At 38.3% G+C, this 26,559-nt stretch overlaps 4 protein-coding genes across 9 annotated transcripts in view; all 4 read right to left on the bottom strand.

Annotated features, from left to right (window-relative positions):
• Nucleotides 1–11,351, bottom strand: part of fgfrl1a (fibroblast growth factor receptor like 1a) — a 44,776-nt gene extending 33,425 nt beyond the window's left edge. The window contains exons 1-2 of the mRNA XM_079479476.1: nt 10,886–11,351; nt 10,576–10,670 (exon numbers count right to left, since the gene is read on the bottom strand). Coding sequence (XP_079335602.1) covers nt 10,576–10,639 — 64 coding nt within the window. The 5' untranslated portion in view covers nt 10,640–10,670; nt 10,886–11,351. The remainder of the gene's footprint in view (nt 1–10,575; nt 10,671–10,885) is intronic.
• Nucleotides 11,352–12,203: 852 nt separating this feature from the next.
• Nucleotides 12,204–17,205, bottom strand: rnf4 (ring finger protein 4). Of its 6 annotated transcripts, none has more exons than XM_079479567.1 (8): nt 16,654–16,788; nt 16,093–16,205; nt 15,814–15,934; nt 15,552–15,628; nt 15,421–15,433; nt 14,179–14,302; nt 13,897–13,948; nt 12,204–13,245 (listed from the first exon to the last, which is right to left on the bottom strand). In XM_079479567.1, the coding sequence occupies exons 2-8, from the start codon at nt 16,102–16,104 to the stop codon at nt 13,096–13,098; spliced, it is 549 nt and encodes a 182-aa protein (XP_079335693.1). In that variant the 5' UTR covers nt 16,105–16,205; nt 16,654–16,788; the 3' UTR covers nt 12,204–13,095. The 6 variants fall into 6 exon arrangements, with proteins under 6 accessions (XP_079335693.1, XP_079335694.1, XP_079335695.1 ...); XM_079479568.1 differs by having other exon boundaries at nt 16,505–16,655; XM_079479569.1 differs by lacking the exon at nt 15,421–15,433 and having other exon boundaries at nt 15,548–15,628; nt 16,654–17,205.
• A 1,343-nt stretch (nt 17,206–18,548) lies between these two features.
• On the bottom strand, nt 18,549–21,921 carry selenot2 (selenoprotein T, 2). Its single transcript, XM_079479740.1, has 6 exons — nt 21,609–21,921; nt 21,199–21,309; nt 20,973–21,099; nt 20,280–20,367; nt 20,030–20,176; nt 18,549–19,466 (listed from the first exon to the last, which is right to left on the bottom strand). The coding sequence occupies exons 1-5, from the start codon at nt 21,806–21,808 to the stop codon at nt 20,055–20,057; spliced, it is 648 nt and encodes a 215-aa protein (XP_079335866.1). The 5' UTR covers nt 21,809–21,921; the 3' UTR covers nt 18,549–19,466; nt 20,030–20,054.
• A 1,945-nt stretch (nt 21,922–23,866) lies between these two features.
• rab33a (RAB33A, member RAS oncogene family) lies at nt 23,867–26,259 on the bottom strand. Its single transcript, XM_079480133.1, has 2 exons — nt 25,878–26,259; nt 23,867–25,199 (listed from the first exon to the last, which is right to left on the bottom strand). Exons 1-2 carry the CDS (start codon nt 26,139–26,141, stop codon nt 24,753–24,755), a joined length of 711 nt encoding a protein of 236 aa, XP_079336259.1. The 5' UTR covers nt 26,142–26,259; the 3' UTR covers nt 23,867–24,752.
• Between the last annotated feature and the right edge of the window lie 300 nt (nt 26,260–26,559).

Below are 26,559 nucleotides of genomic sequence, written 5' to 3'. Positions count from 1 at the left end.
CAGCCAGTCACACATGCTTGTATGTGCTCTTTGGCAGGACAGAGTGGGCTAATTCCATTTTACCGCTCAGACAAACAACTCACACAGGCACGGAATGCAGGGCATGAGTATATAAGATATCTGCCACTCCCTCCCCCTCGGACGACAAAGAGGAAAAACAGGGCTATAAATGGTCGTTCATCACACACCAGTCTACAAGTTGCACGACGGCATTTCCAATTTGCGTCCTTCAGCCAAACAACTGGTGGTTTTCGAAAACTGAATTGTTGTGAGATGTTTAAAACCTAATAATGTCCGGCTTACAATCCACTGGAATTGATTCTGATTTCGAATCGTGAGATGATCAATGTTTCATAAGTGGGTAGTAAGAAATTGCAGAGTAAATAGAACATGAAATGGCAATGTGGAGCTTAGGGGGGTGTGAACTGTGGTTTACGTTTGGTGCAGAGGTCAAGGTGCGGATTAGGGTAAATGGCAGAAAATGTGTTTGTTGAAAAGAGAATATTGTTTCAGTGAAGAAACACAGTGATCGTATATAGTCTACGGCACAAGCAGGACTTGATATTGAAAGAGTTTATAAAAACCCAGCAAAGAAGAAACTATTAACAGACAAGTGTCCGTTATCTATATGGCTAATATTTAACATTGCCGGCCTCCTGATAAAGACAGAGCCTGTCTGATCACACTGGTTTTGCCTTATCTGCACTTAGGGCACTAACCCCTCTCTTTTGATTGGTGACCAGCACCTGCATTAGCAAACGTTTGTAACCACTTTCTATATTTGTTAACTTGGAGCCATGTGTTCGGTCTCTAAAACAGGTTCCAATGAGTTCCAGTCTATTCTGGGGTCCTTTTGGCTGCATTTTCCTTCATTGCTTTGCATGTTGGCACAATTATATTTTTCTTTTTTAAGTAACTAAAGATAACATTTCAGTGAATTGACCCTAAACTTCTGAACAGTATGCAAACAGTAGTGTTTTTTAATGGAGACTGTTCTCGATTCCTATCCTAAATCATAAATAACAAGTGTTTCCAAAACTAAAATCACAGACAAGCAGGCAAATCCCTCCCAATCCCAAACTATCTTCATTCCCCATTGAAAGGTTGCTGTTCCGGGTCTCTGCCGGAGTCTCCAGCCGCTCCCTCTGGAGTCTGTCTGTGCCCCGTTCCTCCTGCCTCCCACATTCCACACCGTGTCTCAGCCATGACTAACTTAATTTGTTCTGTGCAGGTCTCCATAAGAAAATGTTTTATCTACATGCTCTGTGGGTAACTGACCAGTGCAAACAGGTACACGAGACACCCTGAGTATAGTTGGCCCGTAAAAAAAGAATGACATCCACTACCAAGGTATGGATCAGGTTTTTGTGAACACAACCCTCCGCTTGTTTGGAGAGTTGGTGTGATGGAAGGGGGTGGCAGAACATTCCTGTTTAAGCTTTTGCACTCAAAAAATGGCAGCTGTGAATGAAGTTGCTCTGGGTTGATGCTCAAGCCATGTGCTAGCCGGAGAACTACATGTGTTCTTAATGTGGGCTGTAAAATTGGTTCATAGAGGGCCTTTGTATCATTTTCTGATTGAAAAAAAAAGTGTAAGCTACACGGATAGACTAATGTTGTTTTTGGTTCAGGACTCTTTCGTAGTATTTGCATAACGGGGCCCACATGAAGTACCTGTATAAAATTACAAACGTAGCACTAAAGTTTCCTCGTGCCAATCGCCCCCCTGCTCCCCATCCCCCGATGGCTTGTCCTTGTAAAGCGCTTTAGCCCTGCATTCATCGCGGCGCCACACGAGAAGAATACCCTGACCCTAAAAGCATGGCCAGGCCCGACAAAGTGCTCATTGACAGAAGGGGAACCTCACGTGGCCGGCAATCTGGGAATATTGTCTCAAATGAATCCGTCGTCATATCACTTGTACCTGTCAGTGCACCCTGAATTTAACCCTCGCGGTGGGCCGATCTGTCATCTACTGCGTGGTTATTTTCCTTTCCGCTGCCATCACATGAGTGTGTTCGGCTAGAGGTTCCGCCCCACGAACAACCTTAGTGTCCGTTCTGTTCCTGCTCAAAATAAAATGATCAGGCCCATGGGAGCCGGCTGTGAATCAGCTATCCTACTAAATATTTTTAGAAACAGGCCCTATGTATGGGTTTCAGCTCTAGGTTTCATGTCAAATAAAACTTTCATGTATTGTAAAACCATGAAAAAAGACAAATGCATTACAGACATGCATGTATTTCTAGATTAAGATGGCAAAACACAGAGACTTTAGACACAAATAACAATATATAGTAGAATCTCCAATGGACAATGGATTTGGGGTGGAAAAAAAACGACACCCACACCTGTTACAAAGAGCCCCCATATCCACGTCTAGGTAACTTTATCGGACTTGATCCCTTGAGTGGCTGAGAGACATTTCACAGCCAGCAGCAGATGAAGACTTCCACAGGTGCAAGCGAACACCAAACTACACGAAGACCTCTTGTGGATGGTTTCCTCTGCACTCACTAGCATTTTGTACTGCAGCTGCTATTATTTAAAGTGTATTAACTCTAGAGTGCATGGTAAACTGATGTGAAATTCTCTGATGGTCCAGCGTCTCTCATTCCCAAGACCCGAAACTCCTCCCACATCTGTCACACACTTCACACATTCCAACTGCTGTGTGGATCTCATGCCCAACAGCTGTCTCTGCTTTTCACTGCTACAAAAAACACAACTGCTTAAACCACCACAAAATAACCATTACTGGGTCAAACTGATTTTTTTACTGGTAAAATAACAGAGGCAAATAAAAACATAAAATATATAAACAGCAAGTTATACAAATTTAAGTAGCACTTTTAAGGAGCTCCTTCACAGCTCACGCGACTTAATCCATGAGTCCTAGTTATGCTTTATTTACTTTGAGTATTAACTTTGTTGATGTTTCTCTTAATGGTCCAGATGAGGAATAAAAATATTATAATTTATAGTTATATTATTTACTATTTGATTATTTAGGACATCATCATTTACCATAGTAGAACTTTTTTTATTCTGTTGAACACAAAATGAAATATTTTGAAGAATTTAGCTAAACAAACAGTTCAGTTCTTTAACTACCATTACATTTTTCCTACTATTGTAGTCAATGATGTCCCAGACCTGAACATTGCTAACATTCTTCCAAATATATTTCTCTGTGTTCATCAGAACAAATAAATGTACACAGATTAGAAAAATATTTTTTGGTTGACCTGTCCCATAAACACATAATATTTGACAAAGACCCATCCCCTATCGGCGAGTTTCTGTATAGTTATTAATTTAGCAAAAAGGTCAACCCTGCCTTTCCTCTACACTTTAGACTTTGTTCTATTCCTTAGTAAATATTGTTCTTAGCAGCATTGAGAATAGGTTTTAAGAGGAAACTCTTAACTTTAAAAAACCTTTGTGAATAATTTTTTTATCCTAGATTATTTGGTTTTGGGAGTTTTATGAGATTTGTCAGTTTTCATAATTGAGAGCACCTCCTGAAACATTCTTAACCTCACAACTGAAACTCTGAAAGAGCCATCTGAGATTCACAGGGTCTTTCTCAGCAGACAAATATGAGGTGTTGGACATAGGTAATGTCTAACAAAAACACTATTCACTAAATAACCAGAAAAAAACGTGCCTGAAATTTCATACATGAGATGAAAAAAGCGGAAGTGCTGAAAGGAACAACTAATGTAAACTGGCGAAGAGACCTCCTGGCATCCCACTTAGCGTCCGTCAACTCTGTGGCTATTGTTAAGGCACAGAAAACCTTTCACCTTGAACAGGGTATGCCAGCAGGGGAGGGATGTGTCATGACATTTCAGGGACAAAGAGTTGCCTGGTATTGAGAGGGTCAGGAGGTTACATTCCCAATTGCCCTACAAACAAATTGCAAAAGGTCATGAGTGTGGAATAGATGTAGAGCTGTCCATAGTTGTATTATATTAAGGGTAGTAATCTCGATTTTTGGCTCATTGATTACCATTTGTGTGAAGTATATATGACAAATATCATGATTAAACTATGGACATTGTAGTAAAATTTTATTTGTGGTTAAACTTATTTGTGGGTACTATGGCTTTACCAGAAACAAATCCAAAAAAAGGTAAACATAAGTTAAACAATGTTAATAGTTAATGTGATGAAGTACACCTGTGGTTAATCTGCTAGCACACTTGCATAAACTTTAGGGAAACTGACCTTATACATCCACTAAAAATCACTACTGGACCAGCTGGAAAAAATGATCAACATTTGTGTGCAGATGCCACTTGATTTAATATTAAATGTAGACACTCGTCAATACATTCTGACCTCTTAAGAGCTATTTTTATATTTATAAGTCAATTGTGAAACAAATGTGTTGCAGAGCGAAAAATTTAAATACATGTGTTGTGAATGACCCTTTGCTCTGGACACTGCCAGCTCTTCCAGTCAGGACTGCCAGATGGCATGTGGGGGCCATCGCATGCAGGCTTGTTGAAGCGGTCGATATCTGGAGCAGGTCGGACATAGCAGAGACTTACGGGTTGTACGGTTAAGTGCTCCGCATCGGCTAAACAAAAACGCTTTCGGGAAGCTGATGCATGTTGCGTGTTACGGTGTGACTGTTAGAGATGCCTTCCATCAATCATGTGCATACCTTTATTGTTTAAGGCTGGCGTGGACTTCTGTTGCACGGGGAGCATCAGAGCCTCATCTGACATATGACATATACACAGCTGCTGGTGAGGCACAGGCCCCAACACAAACTGACATGCTAAATCCCAAAGAAAACAAGGGGAGCTGTCTCCAGTTTTAGGATTGCTTTTCAACATCTCATTTGTAATGCAACCAAAAGAACAGCTGGGGATATGGGGGCAGGAGCAGTCCCAGACAGTGAAAAGGAACAAGCCAAGCCAAGAAGTCGAATCGGATTTGCAAAACGGGAAGTGCTCGGGAAAGTGGCGCATGGGCAGACAGAATGGGAGAACTGACATGTTATTGTAATACCTCTGGTGCAGGGTCAGGCATGCGACCCAACCTGGTCCTCTCCACGGTCCTCAGTACTGACCTCTGACCTTTTTTGCAGAACCCTGGCCAAACACAGACCACCAGCCCACAACAATGAGCTATTCAGCCAATGCTGTGACAGGGAAATGAGAGTGAGCATGTAGAACGTGCAGGACTGATTCCAAACTAAGAATGGGACGCATGAGGAATTTCATGATTTTGGCGATGATTAATGATTCCATAATGATACTTTTAGCACTTTTGGGAATACATTTATGGAAAACTGTAAAAATATATTCGTCAGACTATTTAGTAAACTTTTTTTAAGTTCTGATTCACTGATTCATATTTTAGTGTGTTTCAGCATTGTGTTCTCTCCACATTGGCTGTTGAAAATACACTTGGGAACCATTAAATTTAACAGAGTCATGACAATCTTTCAGTTCTGCTATGTCTCAAAACCTGGAATGCTTCTTGGTCCCCAGCCCTATTCCCAACAACAATCAACATACTATTGGCAGACCGCTTAACTCGCTCAGATTTACTGCTCTGGGACGCAGCAAATGTAAAGTTCATCTGTACCATGCACAAGAAATGTAAGAGCCATGTATGACTGACATCTACTTTCATTTGATTTGTACGTGCCACCTTTTAGTAAACCCCCGTAATCTGGATTTCAAATTCCAGTCTGGAATAGTTTACATACTGGGCACAACTGCTTAGTGGGCTCATGCTCCCAGTCACACATTTAACTGAATGTTTGTACAACCCCCAATTCCAATTGGGCTGTTTTTCCTCTTTTCACACTTCCATCATTAAGAGCACCTCCCCCAGTGAGTAACAAGATCCTGCACCAGCATCCAGGCACCGTGAGGCGCCAAGGCCAGCAGAGGACCTCCCCAACCTCTCAGAGCACTGCTGGATCTGTAAACCTCTATTAGCCACCAAAAGACTTGCCATATGCCACTCATCCTGTGACTGCAGACCTTTTGGTCCCTTTTTAAGAGCAAAATCAGATGACATGAGTGATGGATAACATGACAATATGCTCCAGTGGTCTCTGAGGTATGCCAAATATCCAAAACCAGTTTCTGACAGTATTAAAATTAGCGATAGACTGAAATTGCCGTTTTGAATATACTGGAATCATATAATCAGAAAGCTAGCTTTAAAAACTAATTTCCAATTACAGCTAAATGTGCTTTTTCAAAGTCGACTATACTTAAAGAACTATTTCTAAAACTTTCTGCAAAAGGGAGTCTTCATTCCTACCCTAATTTTTCTTCCTCCTTTTCAGAAGAATGTTCTTCACAGTGTATCACAAATGGGAGTAGGTGACACAAAAAACGCCACTTTGTAAACACCATTTGACTTTACAATAACACCTTAATTGGGTCAACTTAACAGCCATTCTTTCTTGCGTCTTCCTCAACATAAAAGAGTTTCACGGTTTCCAGTTATTTTCAAGTCACAGATGACTTATTTGAGCTATTCCTGTTTATCCATCCTTTCATCTAGTAAAAGACACTGTACCATGAAGAGCACAGGGGTCTTAAAAGTTGAGGAAGTTTGACAGCAGATAATCAGCAACTCTCCCATAAATTAAGTTGGTGTAGGATCAAGGATTTCCTGGAATTCATAATCCTATAAACTATAATATAAGAAATAGGAAAACAGATAATAGGGAGATGTAGCTCCTCCTGGCTCTCTTCTTGGATCTTGATTTGACAAAGTTCAGTCTTAGTTTTCGTGGGGCTTTTTCGGGGGAAGGAGATTTGATTTCCATCAGATCGGAGCTTAATAAGGGTGTTTATTTTGCAAGCAGGCCATATAACTGTTTGCTCCATTGAGATTTTGGATCTGACATCTCAGTGAACGTAGACATGTGCTGCAAGGGTGGTCTGCATCAGTGTAAACAAATCAGTGTGTGCATACAAACACTTCAGCCCATCTTCAGATCCTGACCCCCACAACCGCACGGCCACATGTTCCAAAAACCCCTTCTGCAACACGTTATTGTAAATGATTTTTTAAAAGATCCGCATATTGTACAAGCAAGCAAGATTCTTGACTAAAAGCAGATTCTGCATTGTTAATCTCCACAAAACGCAAATACATGTTTGGCTTTGTTTTGAAGTTGAGAGATCATGTTGACTGATAATGTTTAACTCAATTTATATCTGTAAAAGCAGAAAATGGGAAATTGCAGGCAAGAGGGCTTCAGGGATTTCATTACAATATTCTAGTGTCTTACACACAATGTTATCTATTCAAACTATAAAGGGCAATGCAAAAAATAAACTACAGACTTTAATGTTTTTCCTGTGGACAAATTGTTGAAATTCCACATGGGATTGTTAAAATATGCTACTGGCATTACTGGCTAACAGGCCAAAAGTGATTTGGATGGGACCTGATGTGCATTATTTCCAAACATTCACACCGGCCAGCTGGAATGAGAGGTCAGCTGACAGAATTGGATGCTAATTATTTTACGTCGGGGTGCCTGGACCCGTAAACATTGCAAAAGCTGCACACTTCAAGTGTTTTCTTTGGCAGTGTTGAACATACCACACTTCCGTTAACAACGGAAAATATTTATCATCTGATGAAATGTACCCCCTTCATGCCAGGACAGAGGAACCTTTCGCTACAAGTCTCAAATCTACAGAAAAACTGTTCAAAACACACTGGAATAACATTTTAAATTTTTTGTATTATGATCTCATTTCAGCTATGTTATTTAATACTCAAGAAATTCAAGTACCCTTGGGAGTTATCTTGACATCAAAATTTACCCCATTTTTTTGTGTTCCCGTAGCACAAATGGTAGGGGGTGGGTAGGAAACCCAGGGAACAAAATGTATATCTTGAACGCACTGTTTGGATAAAAGTGTCGACAAAATACATAAAATCCCAAATGTAAACGATAAATTTAAGGAAAAGTTAATCTCAAAACCAAATTTCTCTTATTTTTTACCCACCCGTCTTTTGTACACAAATAAAGATATCAGAGAGTTTTGCCAGGCCTCCTTATAGACATCATTGTATCGTAGATAGTTGTCATGGTCCAGAAAAGTACTAAAGACATCGATAAATTGGTCCATCCGCTCATAGTGACTCAACTGATTTTTTTTTAAGTGACCACAATACTTTAAATTGCAAAAACAAACCAAAATAATGATTTTAATCAATATATTCTCCTCTATCTTGTCAGTCTATGGTGCACGTTCACGAGAGCACTTCAACGCATCGGATTCGGTTTGGGCAAAAAAGTGCAAGTCTTCCTCATTATCGAAATCGTTAGACATGTTGCGAAGATCAGCTTATACGGAGAGTTGCGCTTCTGAGTTGTCAGTCTGCCCCCACCGAAAGCGCATGCGTCGAAAGTGCTCTCGTGAACGTGCACCATAGATTGACAAGACAGGGGAGAATATAACAATTAAAATCATTAAAGTAACGATGTCTTTAGTGCTTTTCTGGACCTTGACAACAACTATAACCATGATGTCTATGAGAAGGCCTGGAAATCTCTTGGATGTCAACTAAAATATATTTATTTTTTGTTCCGGGAGGTCTTGAAACATGTTCAATGTCATGTGGATGACATAAAAAAAACACAATTTTGATTTTGAGATGAACTTTTCCTTTGAGATGATATAACTACAAAGAAAAAAAAATATCTGCAATTTTCTACTGAATGTAAACATCCCCATGTTGTCACATTACAATATATTAGACATTTTATAAATTCCCTATAAATAAAATCAGTTTATTTATTCATTGTTATTATATTTACTATTATTATAAAATTTTATACATCTATATTTCTACTCAGCTCAGCTTACTTCAGGCAAAATGATTATGAATGTGGTTTAATGTTGACTTACTGGCCTTGAGGAAGATAGCGCTGCTTGATACATTGTTACACAGTGTGGTACAAAACTCTTTTGTCAGACCGTTGAGTACCCAAGGACAAAGTTAAAATAATGCAGCGTGGTAAGACACCAACTTTTTACGGGGGAACTTTATATATCTTATAGTCTCCTCATTTCCCATTGCTTTGTCTTTCAGTGTGCCCCTTTAAAGGGATGTTCTTTGAACCAAAATAACAAACTTGCTACTACGCAATCTCTACGTTCAAACTTCGAAAATGATCTTCTGATCTTCAAGATAATACTACTACCATCTTGAACAATCTTCCTTTGACTGACCAGTAAAACGCGCAACATCAACCATACCCGCAATTTCGAGCCCCTCGATACGATCGAGGCGGCAAATCGTCTGTGCTTGCAAACGCAAATCTCCAGAATGCTCAGGCTTGGGAGGCACACCTTAGCTATTGCAGAGCAAACAAACATAATTGCCTAATCTAATCACATTGCTTTCTGCATTTCTGTTTACTTTTGGCCAAGCGTCTCCTTGAAGGCCAGGGCTATGTGACCGTGAATGCCACATTGTTCAGGGCCCCTCACAGATGAAATCTGCACAGAAGTCGCTCAGCCTCCCTCTCTCTCTCTTTCTGTCTCGCGCCAGCTCCGGTGACAGGCTGTTGAGTCTGAGGTGTACGCTAACACAGAAGGGAGACTCCATCACGCTTCATATGCAGCCCTGATGGAGTGGAGTCAGTGAGCTGTACTATCTGCCCATCGGCGGCCCCCATTCAGCCCGTACTGAATGGAAATGATGGTTAGTTTCAGTCCAAAAGGAAGACCGGAGAACAGCGAACGTGGGAGGACTGCACTCAGCAAACAATGCGAGAAAGTCTCAAGCTCTGATTCAATGGACAGGTTAAAGGCTGATTGAATTTCAACTCGGCAAATAAAAGAGACGGACTGAATTAGAAGGTTTCAGTCCTTCTTTTGTAATAGATTATTTGAAATGTCCTTTAAATAATACATTTTGAATTAGGGTGAGTCAAGTAAACATGACGTTTCATACATTGCATTTTTTGTTCAACTACAAACGCACAATAGAACAACAACCTTAAAACCGGTTACTTTACACTGCACTAGACAGAAGAAAATACATTGTTCAAATCAACAAAAGCACTGACTGAAACTAAGCATCGCATAGTTTGTAAATGTCACATGGATATTGAAAAATCTTAAAACAGAAGCAGATTTTTTTTGGGATGTTCCACAAATGCATAGAACATTCTTGCAAATTGTTTTAATGTTTGTGACAGGTTACAGAATTTGGAAATATCTGAAACACATTTATAAGCAGATATGTGAAACATAAAAAGGCTTGGTGTAAAGTAAACTGTTGGTACGTATAACTTTTGTTACCGTTTCTTTACAAGAAAATCCTGAGCATACTGAAATGTACGCATGACATGTGACTGCAACATAACTGAATTTATCAAATCAATGTTTAGTCTAAAAATATTGGCAATATTGACTACATTAATTATTGTGTATTGTTAATACAAATAAAAACACTCAAATGGTGAGGTATTCGTTTAGTGTTTTAAAAGGTGAGCAATGGCACCAGCTTATCATTTTTGTGTCTTTTCACACAGTTAAGGACAAAACTTCATTCACTCACCTCTAGCACAGTCCGTTATAAAAATAATATCAAAAATCAACAAAGCAATCCAAATGATTTCCATGATGTTTACAAAGGTTTTCTGGTTCTTCGATCTATAAGAAAAATAAAACCGGGTTTTTAGAATCATTGTGAAAGGTCGCCATAATGTATGCATGCGAATTAAAACAATAAAAGCACAGCTTATTTTAAATTACATGACTGGAGATACAATTCACGGAAAGCAGCAAATGTGCATATGCCGTTGGAGAATAATTTCAAAGCATACACCTCGCAATAAAATAACGAAAGTCACACGTGCAAGACTTACCAACAGCAGAGAAAGTTTATGAAGTTGTTCCTCGCGACCGATAGATGAAATATCATGCTTACATCTGTCTAGAACACTTCACACAATTCGTGCCTGTTTACACCCAGCGCTACATCCGAAAATATTTTGCGCGAAAACCAAATTCTGATCACACGCGACTGTACGCGCAAACTCTCTGACGTCATCTATTTTTGCGCGACGCTTTTAGTACACGCGCTCATCGAAGTAACTTCACGAGATGACAGTCCAAATCGTGCGCACAGTCCGGCACTGCCGTCGAGTCCAAAATACATCAAGTTTATCTCCCAGGAGTCTTCAAACAACAGAACACACCGGACAAATGTTTTTTGAAGGCGTGAAGTCGACGTGTTAAAGAAATACCGTTAGCTAAATATTTCGTCGTTCAGACACAGCGAGCACACATACACACACACTGAGGAGTGCGAGTTGGTCCAACCCTACGGCCAACTTTAGACCAATCACAGTCAGTCTTTTCACTTTTATTATTTAACGCACACATTTCACAATGAATTATCATAATGAGTTTAGTTTTATTAAATATATATGTCACTTATTACATATTATAAATACTTTTATCACGGCCATCTATTAAACAGAGAAACACAACTCTAATGGGAAAGTGACATGAAGAACAAATGACACCTAAAACAACGATAGGCTATGAAAAAATCTGAAGTTTATCAAATAACTTCAATCAAACCAGTTAGCATTAGACTAGAACTAGATTAGAGCCCTGCAAACAATAACGTCTTAACCGAGACACCTTCAGTAAACAAAGCTCAGAGACAGCTGAAAAAACATCTCACACATGGCTTCCCCATCACCGATCACCGATCACCGTAACTGCATATTGGTAAATGTTGAACATTAATCTTGATGGTTTTCACGTTATCTTGTACACACATATGATATATGGGGAGATAAAGGGAAAAGCAACTATCATTATTATTCGGTAAAACATATTACTTGGTGAAACATATTTTACGGTGCTACTCCAATGCTATTGAGAACAGCATGCTGTAATCTATGAAAGTTGATCATGCATTATTACATCATAAACTCCACATTCATCCAAAAACGAGGTTACAGGCTCAAACTTATGTACGTAGTATTGCTGTTAGTTACAAAATCTACTGTGCAGAAGTCCCAGATGCCTTCAAAGCGCTGTTGATCAAATCGTTTTTCATGATTACACTTCCATCTAGTGGTGATTCTTGGTACAAACCAAAATAGCTCTAATGTTAAATTGCATTCTAACGTATAGCTATAAAACTGAAAAATTACGCAAATTGCAATCAGTGATCAAAACATTTATTAAAACAAAACCAATGCTCTTTACACTACCAACATTTAAATTACAAATGCTTTATACATGAAACTATATACAAACATTTACATGTATAATTGGCAAACCATCTTTCTGTTCTTAGAATTGGTTACCATTCAAATATCTGACCACTGCAGCAAATTCAAATGCTTTCTTCAAGTGTCCCTTTGTGTAGAATCACTTTCCCAAGGACAGAATGTGACAATCGACATCCTTGAAACAACAGTATGCTTGATGGTCAATCAAGAACCTGTGTATATCGATGCCAATGTCATAAAGATAAATCACATGTTAACCATGAGTAATAATAACAAAAGCCAATACGGTTGGCACTTAAGCTATACAAATTAATGTGTAGAGGGGGATACATTTTTCCCCCCCAGTTGAATCTGCATTTTATCCCGAACATCACAGAAAGCTCACACATTTTATTAAACAATAACAGATTCATATTTTTATTTTTGTGATGGTTGGTCATTCATTTTCTATTTAAAACTGACACTATAACTACTTAGCTCAGTACATCCAAACTGGGCAGCAGAGTAACCAAAAAACCCCAAACAAAAATAAGTATTATCAGCAAAGTCCTCACACACATCAGTATCGATTCATACTTGTTTACTCCAAAACACATTCACAAATTAAAAATATTGTTTTGCAGGACAAGGTGCCATTTTTGTGCTAATTTGACAAATATTGTTTTTGCCTGAATGCATAAAACATGAGGAAACCAGTATCGCATGCCATATGCAACTTCATGGGAGCTTCATGGGAGAGTGCAGCAGAACTTTGTAAGAGACGAGTGGATTTATTTTAAATGTATGCTGGTTTCAATGACTGCCTCATGGTTTATTTCTTACCATTAGATATATATAGGGTGATACTGTTTATTTGTGAGTTTCTTTCTACAAGTGGGACAGCTGTGAGCTCTACTGAGAGAGTCACGTATGCACAGACTGCAGAAGAGGTGACCGCATTTTGTGGAAACCATGAGCCGCCCGCTGTCAATAATCTGAAAATGAGAATAAGAGCTCACATCATATTCAAAAGCACAGAAGTAATAACAGATGTTTAAATAAATTTAATATTATAGAAGACCTGCTCATATCCAAGCAGGACACGGATCAACATCCTTTAATAAGTCCTTCGCTGGCACACAACTTGATTTTCTCAATTCCCAATATTCAACAAAGGTCCCATTCCCACAATCCTACATCTCATTTTTAAGTCACCATTCCATTATCCCTCATGTTACATGTCGCAAAGCTGTTTATTCTTCTCAGTAAAGACATACAACAAAGCAAAAGAAAAGGCCTCATGAAATTGCTTGAAATTTGGAGATCCCAGTTTAGCATTGCATGAGAGTCTGATCCACCATCATGGGGATGAACATAAGCGGTGTAGCACCTCAACATGTTTTATGTAAATCTATTTGTTTGTGTAAACAAGAGGTTTTCATACTGTGGGAATGGTACATTTATTGACTAGCAATGGTTTTTCCCTTTCCATGTTGTACTTAAATAAAAAAAATCTTACAATAACAAGGAAAATTTTAACTTCTTTATTTTAAAAGAGAGGAAAAATCTATCTGGCCCTAGTTGGAACACTTCCAGCTTGTTTATGATCATAAGCACACTGAAGAAACAGGCACATATGAACTTACCTCTGAATAGGCGTCCATGCAAACAGGACAGCTAACTGCCCCTGGTGTAGACCTACGAACACATGTAATATATAAATCAAGATCATCTAAAGGTAAACATAATACGTACATAAACTTCAAGCTGACCGTTTATAATTTGGACAATCCTCTTTACATGCAATTTGGAATATCATAAGAAAATATGTTTAGTTCAAACTTTGCAGCAATGTCAATTTGCGTAAACTGCCAACCGATGGACCTAAAAACCTTATGAACATCCTGTAATAGGTCTGGTGTGTGCACCTGGCTTGGGAGCTGGCTTGTAGAGAGGAGAGTAAGCCTGGACTGAGTCTTAAACTGGACTCTCCCTCTTCATCACTGCTAAGTACATAACTTTCTGTGCCCTGGGCACGCAGATTTTGCACACCTGCAACACAAACAATTTACACACAATTCAGCAAGAATCATTAGTGGCAATGGCAGATTTAAGATGCAAAAACATAAGCAAGGTGCATTTATATTAACTATAAGTTGTAAGACTAAACTAGTCTTTTATGGGCTATATTAAATAAAGTACCAATAAAACAGCTACAGGATTCATTCCATTACAAAACATTGTCATTACAGTCTGCCATCAACCTGGAATACTCTTCCAATTTATAATGTGGAATATATTTACATTTCATTTAGCAGACACTTTATTACAAGACATCCTACTAATTATTTTGTTTACATTATAGGGGATAGTTCAGGCAAGAAACAACATTTCCCCATTTACTCACCCTTAAGGCATCCTAACTACATATAACCTTCTTCTTCTTGAAGAATACTGCAGAGTTATATTACCACGTATCCTTTTACTTCCAAGCTGTAGAATGGGAGTGAATGGGGGGGCAACTTCTTGAAGCTCCAAAAAGTGCATCCAAAGAACAGCTCTGTGGCCTTAACAAAAGCCTTCTGAAGCAAATTGGTTCATTTGTTTAAAAGCAATATTCAGATTAACAGCACTATTAAGATTAATGTCTAGCTTCCATTATCCCTCTGCCGCACATAAAACAGAGGTTTGTTTTTCGAGCAAATGATGGTGACGTAAACCCCTGCACAGAGAGGACGGCATCCTATTTGAACAAAACGAAAAAAGCTGCGTTCGACAAGCTGTGTCGTTTTCTGGAAAAACAAGTCTCAGGTTCACGCGCAGACGAGGGAAAATGGAAGTTAGACCATAATGTCAATAATGCTGTCAATATGGATATTTCTCTTAAACGGATGCATGGATTCGCTTCAGAAGACCCCTGTTAAGACCACCGAGCCGTGACGAGAAGTTCTTTGAACGATGGATGCACTTTTTGGAGCTTCAAAAAATGTATCCCCCTTGTACAACTTGGAAAAAAATTATACGTGGTATTATCACTTCGACTGCATTATTCTTCAAGAAGAAAGTCATATTCAGTCAGGACGCATGGAGGGTGAGTAAAACATGAGGACATTTTCTTTCTTGTTTGAAGTATTCCTTTAATAAATGGAAGAAAAAGGATGATACATTACCATCTTCCACAACCTTTCTCCCACAAGCCAATGAGAAAACAGAAAGAGGAGACATTAAAAGGCATTCCATCGTACAGTAGAAAAAGGCAACATCAAAATGAAAAACAAACGTTCATGAACTCGGAACTCACCACAATAGAATCATTATTGGTAAGGTCGACAACCGCAGGTTCCAACCCTTCACATGTTAAATCCACCACATCTTCACCTTAGAAAAGAAAGTAAAAGAGAAAGTGATGGCGTATAATCTAAAACCGTTCAAATCGCTTGCAATTGTAAGATGGTAAAAAGTACTTTGGCTATTCGAAGGGTTCCTAGTTTGCTTTTTCATGGGTATGCAACTAAATGAGTACTGTTCAGACCCCTAAACTGAAACTTAGGCACCAAACTTACTGTTTGTTCTTTCATTTTCAAGCACGTCGATGGTTTCCATCACGGACACCTGATTGTGGCTCCTCTTGCTGTTGTTGCGTCTGGAGCGTGAAGTTGAAGCTGTTCGTCTTTTCCTCTGTATCTGAGAACAGAAGGCACCAGTGCTTACGATAGTGCAGGAGCACGATTACTGTTATTGTGTAAGTGAAGCAGCCAGTCGCAGGAGAACATCCAGACAACAAGCTGCCATGCTTTAAACGTAATCAATATAAATCACGTGCCTGGTCATGTGATACTCACAGTATTACTCATGACGATCCTCGATTAGATAAGGATCGCGAATCCAGCTGGCGCGCACACACACCTGAACACAGTGACGTTGAGATTTGAAATGTCACTCAGCAACCGGACACCTTCTCGACGTTGAGGCATATTGAAAAACAAACATGTATTATTATTCATTCGGATACAATATTCTATTAAAACCATATACACATATAAATGCCTTAATGTCTGAACAGTAACGTTAGCTTGCTAGACCGAACACAATGTAACTTGGCTTGCATTATTGTAAATAAGCAGTAAACAGTTAAGTGTTGTTATCTTATCGACTAATTATAAAAATGTCGACACAAATATGAAATACAAGTTATAAAAATCAAGTGAATGTAGTTTTGTTAGTGCTGCAAATCGTAGCTAGCTTGCTATCAACCTAAAGAAGTATCCCATCGAACAGTGAGGTATCAGACTGTTGGCTTGCTTGATTCCTGGTTGGTTTAATGAATAAACAACCCCACATTAATCCCAACATACACTCGATCAACACTTCATTTAAAATCAAAGAAATATCCGGAAACATACTCAACACTATCCGGCTGTCGGCATTAGATAAGCTTCAAACCCAAATGAAGAGCAGAAGAAGAACGGTTCAGTACCACAGCGACACCTACAGGAGCGGAGACTGAATAATCCAGGGGTCGGCCACCCGTGGCTCTCCAGACGCATGTGACTCTTCTGACCCCCTGCTTCGGCTCATTGCGGTCTTTATAAGGCCCTGTTTGTGCCTTCGAAATATCCGATAAAGCTTACGCATTTACCCCGATTTGGAATAGACGAAATACGTGCGTGCAATGTACATATGAGCGCGACCGGAGATGACAGAAAAAAACACGCAGAGAGCAGCTCGTTTTTATGCTTTGACAGATGTGAGACAGCGCCGAACACTGTATGCGTGTTAGAAATTAAATGGTGAGAAAACATTCTGCTTGGTACGTTTTTCGTCTTTAACCAAACCTTCCAGATCTTAAATCAGCGTAGTTTAAATCCCAGCGCGCTCGAACTCTCATAGTTTACTCGTGATGTCCGTATGCGGAGAGTAGGCGCTAGGCGGTTTCTAATGGCTGTTCGTCAAACGCCGAAAAAACAAAAGCCAAAACAAAAGTTCACAGAAAAAAAGATGAAGTCGAATTAAAGCAGCGCGTGCAACAACGTGTTGCAATTTTCTATTGCAACACCCCCACTTATTTGCCAGGGACAAAAATGTATAAATAGCTAAATATCGAAATACAATAAAAATCGCACTATATTGCCACCTTGTGGTGCCACTGGATAACTACTACCTTACATGCGTCAACGTGTGTTATAGTAATTTAAAGGTTACAAATATTTTGCGGCTCCAGACACATTTGGGAGATGGCCCAAAATGTTTCTTTTGGTCGCAAAGGTTGCCGACCCATGGAACAATCCATTCAAAATCGTGCAATGATAGACAGTAGTGCTTTAAATTTGTGTATAACATATAAAATCAACGTAATAGTAAATGAACACGTCAGGCAGTTGTTTTTGTTCTCTTTATTATTTAATACAATAAACTTGAAAAACACAATCATGATGACAGTTTCGGGCATCTAAAGAATTACTGGACGCGGTCAATATAAGACAAAAGCGTCTTTAGTTCTCTATTTCAGGAAACAGTTTAAGTTTGGCTTTGGTCAAATGAGTCTGGTGCAGAACTTTAAGCCGAATCAAACTTCACATCCATCCACACAGGTAGCCTATATCATTCAAGGGCTTTGGACTGAAGCTCTTGGCAATTCTTCCATATTGTCCTCAAAGGAGACACTGCACGTTTTATGAGTCTCAATTATGAATAAAGAATGTTAGCTTTTTGGCAAAGTGAGATATTAACCGTTCTGTGTTATCTTCAGTACTGGAGTTGAGATCAACTGAACCATAACACACAGCATGGAATCGCTTTATAATAAAATGCAATAGCTTTATATATACATGTAAAAAATGGTACAGTAATAATGAAGACTGACAAAGATAGAGTTGCGTGTAATCTTTCGATTAGGGCTGTCAAACCATTAATCACATTCAGAATCAAAGTTTGCATTTACATGATTTATTGCCGTACCGTGCAAATATATTTTGTATTTATAAACACATACACAAATGCATATTTAAGGAAAATGATAAATTAATAAACTTTTATATATTAAATACATGTATGTTTATGTGTTCATTAATACTAAATTAAAATGCCAAGTACACAGACATATATTATGTAAACACAAACTTTTATTCTGGATGCGTTTAATCATTTGATATGCTTCAGATATATATAAATGTAAAACCTTTTCTCATTTAAGTACACTTAAACCAGGGGTTGAGACAAGATAAATAAAGGCAGTACCTTAATGTTAATACAAAATATTATATAATCATATCTTTAAATTGAAAAATAACAATGACAATTTGCTTTTTAAAATCTTTATTTTGCATCACTGTGAAACATGGTCAAAGTTCTTCCACCAATCTAACTTAATTACAATTAATCATCACTTTTGTTACAAACAACACTAAAACATAAGGAGTGCATTTTAACGGCCACATTGGTATGAAGGGAGCTCGAAAAATAGAATATAATTCCAAATAGTTTTAGGAATAGTCATTCACATCTTCTGACATTGCAACAATCACAACTGCACAACCCAGACACTCATTCTGAATAGTTCAGATGATTCAACAGATTATTCTGGCAGTGCTTTAACCTTAATTTCAACAAACAGTCTTAAGAGTTCATCAGAAGACAGGAAGATATATACTTCAAATTCCCAACGTGTAATGGCAAACCTGCTGTTACTAAAAGAATATTTACAATTTCAAGCATAAACAAAAGATTTCTCTCCTTCTAACCAAACTGCACGTTTCTGCAGCTCATTTAAAAAGTCAGATACCCCAAGTACAGTACACTTCTACACCTGTGCAAACAAATAATAATTTGTCATTTTAAGACATGAATGTAAATAAACGGATCGCACTTGCCCTTGAGAAAGATGTAATATCCCATACAATTTAAACTGAAAGCTCTTTTACAAACAGAAAATATAATCCCTGACCAAATTCACAGACTAAAATAAACACCTGAATATGCAGCCAACTTCAACATTTACTAACATATAAAGTGATTTCAGGATTCTCATACTGTGGATGCAAGTAGCTTGGTGTTCCAAAGAGATCTAGTTCGATCCAGAGGTGTTTGACGCTGATCCAGGGGAACGTGTGTGTGGTGGCTGAGCATCCAGCCTGTACCAACAGCGGGTGTTTTCAGCACAGGCCTTCATTATGCCACATTCCACAGTCCCACTGACCAGAGAAACAGCTCCGGTGACCTGAGGAAGAGAAAGTGATATTATATTCTGGCATTGTGTTGAATTATAGATGACGTGATGTGAAGAGCGCTCGTTTGAATCCCGGTTCAAGGTCTCATTTTGGTCACACTTCAGTATAGGGGGCAATTCTCACTTTTAACAAACCATTAACTACGACTTTTTCTACAATAAACTCTTAATTTGTTGCTTATTCATAGTTAGTAAGGTAGTTGTTAGGTTTAGGCATTGGGTAGGATTAGGGATGTAGAACATGGACATGCAGAATGTGTGCTTTATAAGTACTACTATACAGCCAATATGTAGAATATACTGAAGTGTTACCCTAATTTCTTATCTAGTTTTTTCAATTGACCTTATGATTTGAATAGGAAGACCTATGAAAGCAGTGCTGAGGATCCCAAGAACCAGGATTGAGAACCATTTAATTATGCATTTTGTCATTTATAAAAAAAAAGAGTTCATCACATTCGTGAGAGAATGCTGAATGTACCAGCCATGTCTGACCAGAAAATTATGGTGCATGTTATGATAACCACTGATGCCAGTGCAAAGGTACAACTCACTTGTCTCTCGGCAACAACAACTGCACTACGGCGATGGAAAGTTCAGGTTGTCGACCTGATTCATTTTAAGGTGGTTATCCAAGATTTGGAAAAGCTCCTGAATGTTGGGCACATATCCTGCTTGCAATTTGGACCAAATAGGTACATCTAAAATAGAGAAAGGGTGAAATTGCTGTTACACAAATATGGTTCATATACTTTTAAGCAAGCTTTATTTCTCTCAGAGAAGTGTTCATCCAAAACATATTACCATTCAATGAGACTTCAAAAGCTCCGGTGGAGAGGAAATGGGTCTCCAACATGTTACTGAGGAAGAAGGCCATAAGACACGAGAATATCTGCAATACAGACCCAACAAATGTGAAAACACTTTCCCAGGTTAAAACACACTTCCTGCTAAATGAAAATGTGGACAGATTTACGTATGATTGTAGACTAGGCTTGATTTCGAAAATGTGTGATACGCCAATGTGGTTGAAAGTAATTATGTTTCCATTACGTCAGCAAAAAGTAATTTTATTTAATGCACTATATTACAAAACATTGTGTGAGAATAGGACAATTTTTTGCCATTAGCTAAAAACATCTACACCTTGAATGCTAAGTTTAGATTTGACAAATGAAAAAGGCATGGCGACAGGTTTAAAGTCAATGATTCCAAAGCCATTATTTCTCGTGCATTTCTGTAATGTGTCACATTACATTTTTGTTAAATATACAAGTGCACGAGCAAACGAATGGCTCATTTTTATTGATTTTAAAGCCTAGTGTGGACTTATTTTTGCCCTATAGAAATGTCTGTTTTTTTTTAGCAAGGTATTGTAACCAACATCAGTAGCGCTGAATGGCACACATTCCACAAAACCTGCTTGGTCATATTAACCGCTCAAGTCTGTTCCGTTCAACAGCAGTTTACGTTTAATGAAAGGGACACAAACATTACCTTATTCTCTTGACCCCATGACCATAATCTTGGCGTGTTCATTCCAAACATCTGGAAAGGATTTTGTCCGGTCACAATCAAGGCGATGGCAAGCAGTTTCAAGTAGGAGATAAAATTTCCAAGGTATCTGGAGAAAACAGGACTAGGATTACACATAGAAGTTCTACCGTTGGTGTGCGTTCGTAAACGGGCACCGATTCCGTAACCCTTTGTAGAGAAGACTCACTTGTTGATAGGTTTGGGAGGGTAATTCTCTCTCTCTATTCTGATGTCCGGGTACAGCTGGTTGATGGCCTGGGAGTACTCCTGGAACACCTTACTGTACCCTCAGGAAATACTATGAAACAAAGAGAGTTAATTGTAGTAATGGGTTACCAAAGACTGTCCTATCCAAACAGCAATGTAAATTGTCACCTACAACCTACAAAAAGGATTCTTTTTTTATATGATCCATTTTTACAGAAAGACCATTGAGTATTCTGAGGCTGTTCACCACCGTATTAACATGGTGTGTCTATATCTGTTACAGTCATTGAAATAATCCCAGTCGAGCCGCGCCTTAGCGTAAAGGATTTAAACTAAACCAATCGATTTCAACCAACCAACAACACAGTACTAGCTCTCTCTCTCTCTCACCAGAACTGGAACTTGAGAACCGGACCTGTGTAGAGTTTGGGTTTTTGTTTCTGTGTTTGTATGTCGGGCTCCAGAAAGCGGTCGGGGCCTGTGCTGTCCTGTTGAGTCATGCTGCTTCGACCCACATAGATGTCTTTAACTGTGACCACAGTAAACAGCAGCAAGGCTGTTAATATACCCGTTTGACTATACTCGGCCATCTCTGGCCCTCCACAACGACAGAACCGAGCTCCCGGTCCTGATACCTTCGACACCCGCTACAACTGCTTCGAGCCCAATGAACCAGGATACAGTAAGGACGACCCTTTCATTTGCAGATTTCAAAATAAAAGTGTTAATGTTGCTATGGTGTGGGAAACTACGCCATCTCCTGGTTGTGCAATAGGCTTGTCCATTTTTTTCAACGTCAACACTTTGAAACACTTTTTCCATGTTGTTCTTAATGATGTTTTGGTTACCTTTCTAAACCCCGACTGATATTAACAATAATGATCGATTAAAAAAGAGGAGTATTTGAGCGTGAACATACAGTAGGCTATTATTCACAGGGACGTCTCCCTGAATACTGACTTTTGCCTGGACAACCCATTTAGTTCTATTTTTATTGTACATATTTTTTGTCACTTAATATAATAAATATGGGTCATATATAATATACTAATACCTGTGTGTATTTTAAAATTGCAAACGATCACAGTGTAGTTCAAATGATCATAGTAAACAGTATTAGGCAACCTGGCACGATAGTCTCACTAACCAGGATTTAACCATGGTAGATTTATGGTTTTGTTAATTGGTTTGTCAAAACAAACTATATTTTTACTATGATCAAACTATGTTTAATTTTCTAAAGAGTGTAAAGGACCGTATGAATTTAAAAATATGAACATCTTTAAAGTATAGCTATCTGGTTAAAAATGGCTCAAAATTTAAATGATTTTGTGCAACAGACAAATATGGAGAGTGGACATAAAAAGTTTATTAACGCAATTGCAGTGCAAAGCAGAAAGGCATCAAACATCAAGTATTTTATAATCTGTGAACTCCATATAGGTCACAATCATTATTTTCTTAAAAACTCCACTTCCAGTGGTGGAGTGGCCCTGTGACTGGGCCCTGCATATGCAAGAAACTAAAATATAGTTTCAGAATTATGTTAAATTCTAAACTGATCTCTAATAATTTTGTGATTCTGTTACTATAGACGTTTTCATCTTAACAACATAAACAAACGTTACTACGCATATGCACTTTTGATATGAACTTAACTTCCGGAACACATTTAAAAACAATACAGTGCCTGTAGATTCTTTCAGATAAAAAGCAAAAGAAACCGAGAAGAAACTTGACTTGGCTAAACTTGTCTCTCCAATATTTTGAATTTAGACTCCGATACCAAGCTCAATTGCTAGATGTCAATGTACCATACGGTTTCTTTAAATATGACCAAACTACAAGACCCCATCAACAAAATGTTTATTTAATAAAATGAACATTCAACAAATCGTTTAATGAATACAATTATTACACAATAAAATAATAATATAAATTAATTTAAACACATCAAATACAATATAAATAGTTATATTATTAGACACTAGCCAAAACACAAACCGGAAGTTGAAGACCTATAAAACGGTCCATATTTTGAGGCCAAAAATAATCACTTATCTGGCTCAATATCAAGTTCAATTCAACTGTTAAGGTTATGTACTGTATAAAACAGAATTGCATTTAGCTAAAAAAAGGTTTGGCTTTAGTGCTTGCGATTTGATGTGGTGCTTACACAGCATAAAATGGCACAAAACACGACAAATCGAAAGGATAAGGCAATATTATCTTCCGCAGGTATAAGGCTAACAGTGTGGAAACCAGAGAACTCTCTTATGAGAAATCAGAGAAAACAGAAACAGACAAAAAATTTAAAAGTCAAGTTTCCAATATACAATCTCCTATTACAGGGAACATCTTGCTACCTTAGTCTACATTTAAAATACTGCCTTTTGTTATATGTTAATCACGCCGTATGGTTCTTTTGAATAAATGTAAATGAAACATTAGCCTGTTATCATTGTTAAGCATTTGCCTATTAAAGATCCCATTGGAGCTGGTGAACTATATGATGTTAACTATGTAGCTGCTACACAAAATGTATATCATGCTTGATTTACAGATTAGGCATGTGGTCATTTAGAAGCATTACCCGATTATATTAAACATTTTGCTGGATTCCTAATTGATACAGAGAACAAGGAAATATGCTTTAACAGTTTAATCGTTTGAATATTTGTTTAGTACATGCAGTATATGGGTAATGTTCTTTATATGTATTTAAGTTTGTAATCTCTATTGACAGTGGTTTTAATGCATAGAGTCATTTGAATATTCACTGTAGAAGTTTATGTGGAACTGAATACATCGCTAATGCATAAGATTCAGTATCCACATGCAGTTCCCGACTTAGACTGTTAAGGATGTGTTATTGCACTCTTTAGTTTATTGTATGCTGATGGGTGAATCCAAAATATGTGACCGCACAAATGTGACCGAACCAAATGCGCCAAATGTCACATTTTTCAAACCTTTAAAGATTAGTTAAGCATACTCCAGATGAGGTGTGCCCTAAATTAATGAGCTACATGAGCTTTTTTTTTTAAAACATCTCATACAAAACCAGGTTATAAAAGGCCAGTTTTACACTATTTTGCATTGTGACATTACAAATAAAAATAAACCCTAACCCATTTTTCTCTCTATTTCTTGCCTTTTTTATTTTGTAATTTCCAATTATTCTCAATGATTTGCATTAGAACCTCATTATTGTAATATCATAAAAAATGAATGCAGTGTTTTAATCAGCATAAAGGCAGTATAACAAATCTTATGCACTAAAGTAAAAACAATGGGTTCTAAAGTGTCATGGGGAAAAAAAAGCTTAACGGCAAAATATAATATTTTTTTCCTGTGAATATTTAACGACTCAGTTTTTATCTACTGATCGGTAAAATTATAAACACAAGAATACACATAGAGAAACACAAAAAAAGGTCAGAGAGCAGCTGTCAGAAAGTAAAATGTCATTAGTTGCAGGCACATTCTTTCATTGTAAATTATAAGTGTTAATAATTTCACAGTTTGAGGTCCTCAGCATGGGCAGTTGCTCTTAGGGACGGGTTGATGGCTCAGCCTCACTCTGCCATCTTCCCTCACTACGTCTCTGTGGATCAACGACTTCTGTGCTTTCAGACGACACGCCAGGCACATGAATATTGAGTCCACATTCTGATTCTCCTTGGGATCTTTGGCTGACGTTTCAAAGAGCAACATGTTATGGGCATCTGCAAACTTAAGGGCAGTGTTGGAAGGGACTTGGACGAGGTCGACTAAATCACATTTATTGCCCACCAGCACACGAGGTACAGAGGATGAGACCCCGTGCCCGTTACACTCCTGGATCCAGGTCTTTAAGTTCTGGAAAGAGACCATTTTTGTGACATCGTACACAAATACTACAGCATGCACGTTGCGATAGTAGTGCTCAACCATACTCTTCCGAAAGCGCTCCTGTCCTGCCGTGTCCCACACTTGCACCTATTAGAAAAGAAGCAGGTTAAAACAAATTGCAAGATTCTGTATAGTAGTTAGAATCAGAAAGAAACGTATAAGTGTTAGTTACTACAAAGAAATGTATATTAATCCTTAAGATGCACGAGTTCCTCTAATGTGGGCTTCTCATTTGAACTACTGCCAGTGTGTGTTTTTTATTCCTCATTTTGGATCATCTTAGTAATCCTCTGTAATGACAACATCAATTCAAAATGGCTGAACAAGTAGATAAGTAATGACAATTGTAGTATATTCTATTAAAAGTTTTGGTCTTTGTCCTTAAAACATAAATTTGTCTTTCATAGTAGTTGTTCTGTTCACAACAGTAACTACAGTAACCCCTGTTTTTTGTAGTAAAAATATAATGTAAACAAATGACACTACACTTTAAACATAAATCCATGGTTAAGGGAAAATGTCTTATCATAACCGAGTTGAAATAGAGCTTACCACTCTTATTGTAAACTGTATATAACAAGCTGTCATACACGAAACGAAACTGTGGCTTAGCACCACTCGCAATGACCAGTGTCGTGGGTCGCGAGATCGATCAGAATGTAAACATTGCGTGGTATCAGACGTCTGCCTGATAAACATGCTCTGAAACACACAATGCAGCCGCCTAACAACGAGACATCGGCCTAGAAAGCAGCAAAAACACACCTTTATTTTCTCGCCCTCGATCTCTACGGCTTTCTCCCTGAAGTCGACGCCGATAGTAGCTTCTGTCTTACAGGGGAAGGATCCGCCGGTGAAGCGGAAGGTTAAACAGGTCTTGCCCACATTTGAATCCCCGATGACAATGATTTTAAAAATCCGCGTCTGGACGCTGTGATCCAGGGACGTGCTCAGATCTAGGGACGATGTGAGGGTTGCATGGCGTGAATTGGCAGTTCCTTCTCTGTTTTCTGTGTATTCACTTGCCATAACGGTAAGATGATGGACCCGAGTCTTGTGTTCACTGGTCCCCGGCAGCGATGATGGGGGAAGGGATGGCACATCCACTCCCTTTGCAGATGCTGGGAGTTTACACAGAGACCGATAAGAGCACGCAAACTGACCTGATGCAGGTTCTCCCATACTCTAGATTTTTTTTGTTGTTGCAGCAATTTTTATGTTTTAATAGACAAAACTTAATTTTATTCAAAGTGAGACAACATGAGCTTACACTGTTATCTCTCATGGCATATTGTGAAGCCTAGTATTCTAATAAATCTTTGTTACAAGGGCCTGTTGTACTTTTGTTCTGGTGTTATTCAGCAAATACACAGCCAAATGCTTACCGTGGACTTTATCATCAAGAAAATATGGCAGAATATGATATTAAAATGTTACAGTCTCTTTT

Source organism: Barbatula barbatula, assembly GCF_947034865.1.
Source record: "Barbatula barbatula genome assembly, chromosome: 18".
Taxonomy (NCBI): domain Eukaryota; kingdom Metazoa; phylum Chordata; class Actinopteri; order Cypriniformes; family Nemacheilidae; genus Barbatula; species Barbatula barbatula.
Note: the sequence above shows the minus strand (reverse complement) of the source record. Positions and strands in the feature narration are given on the sequence as shown.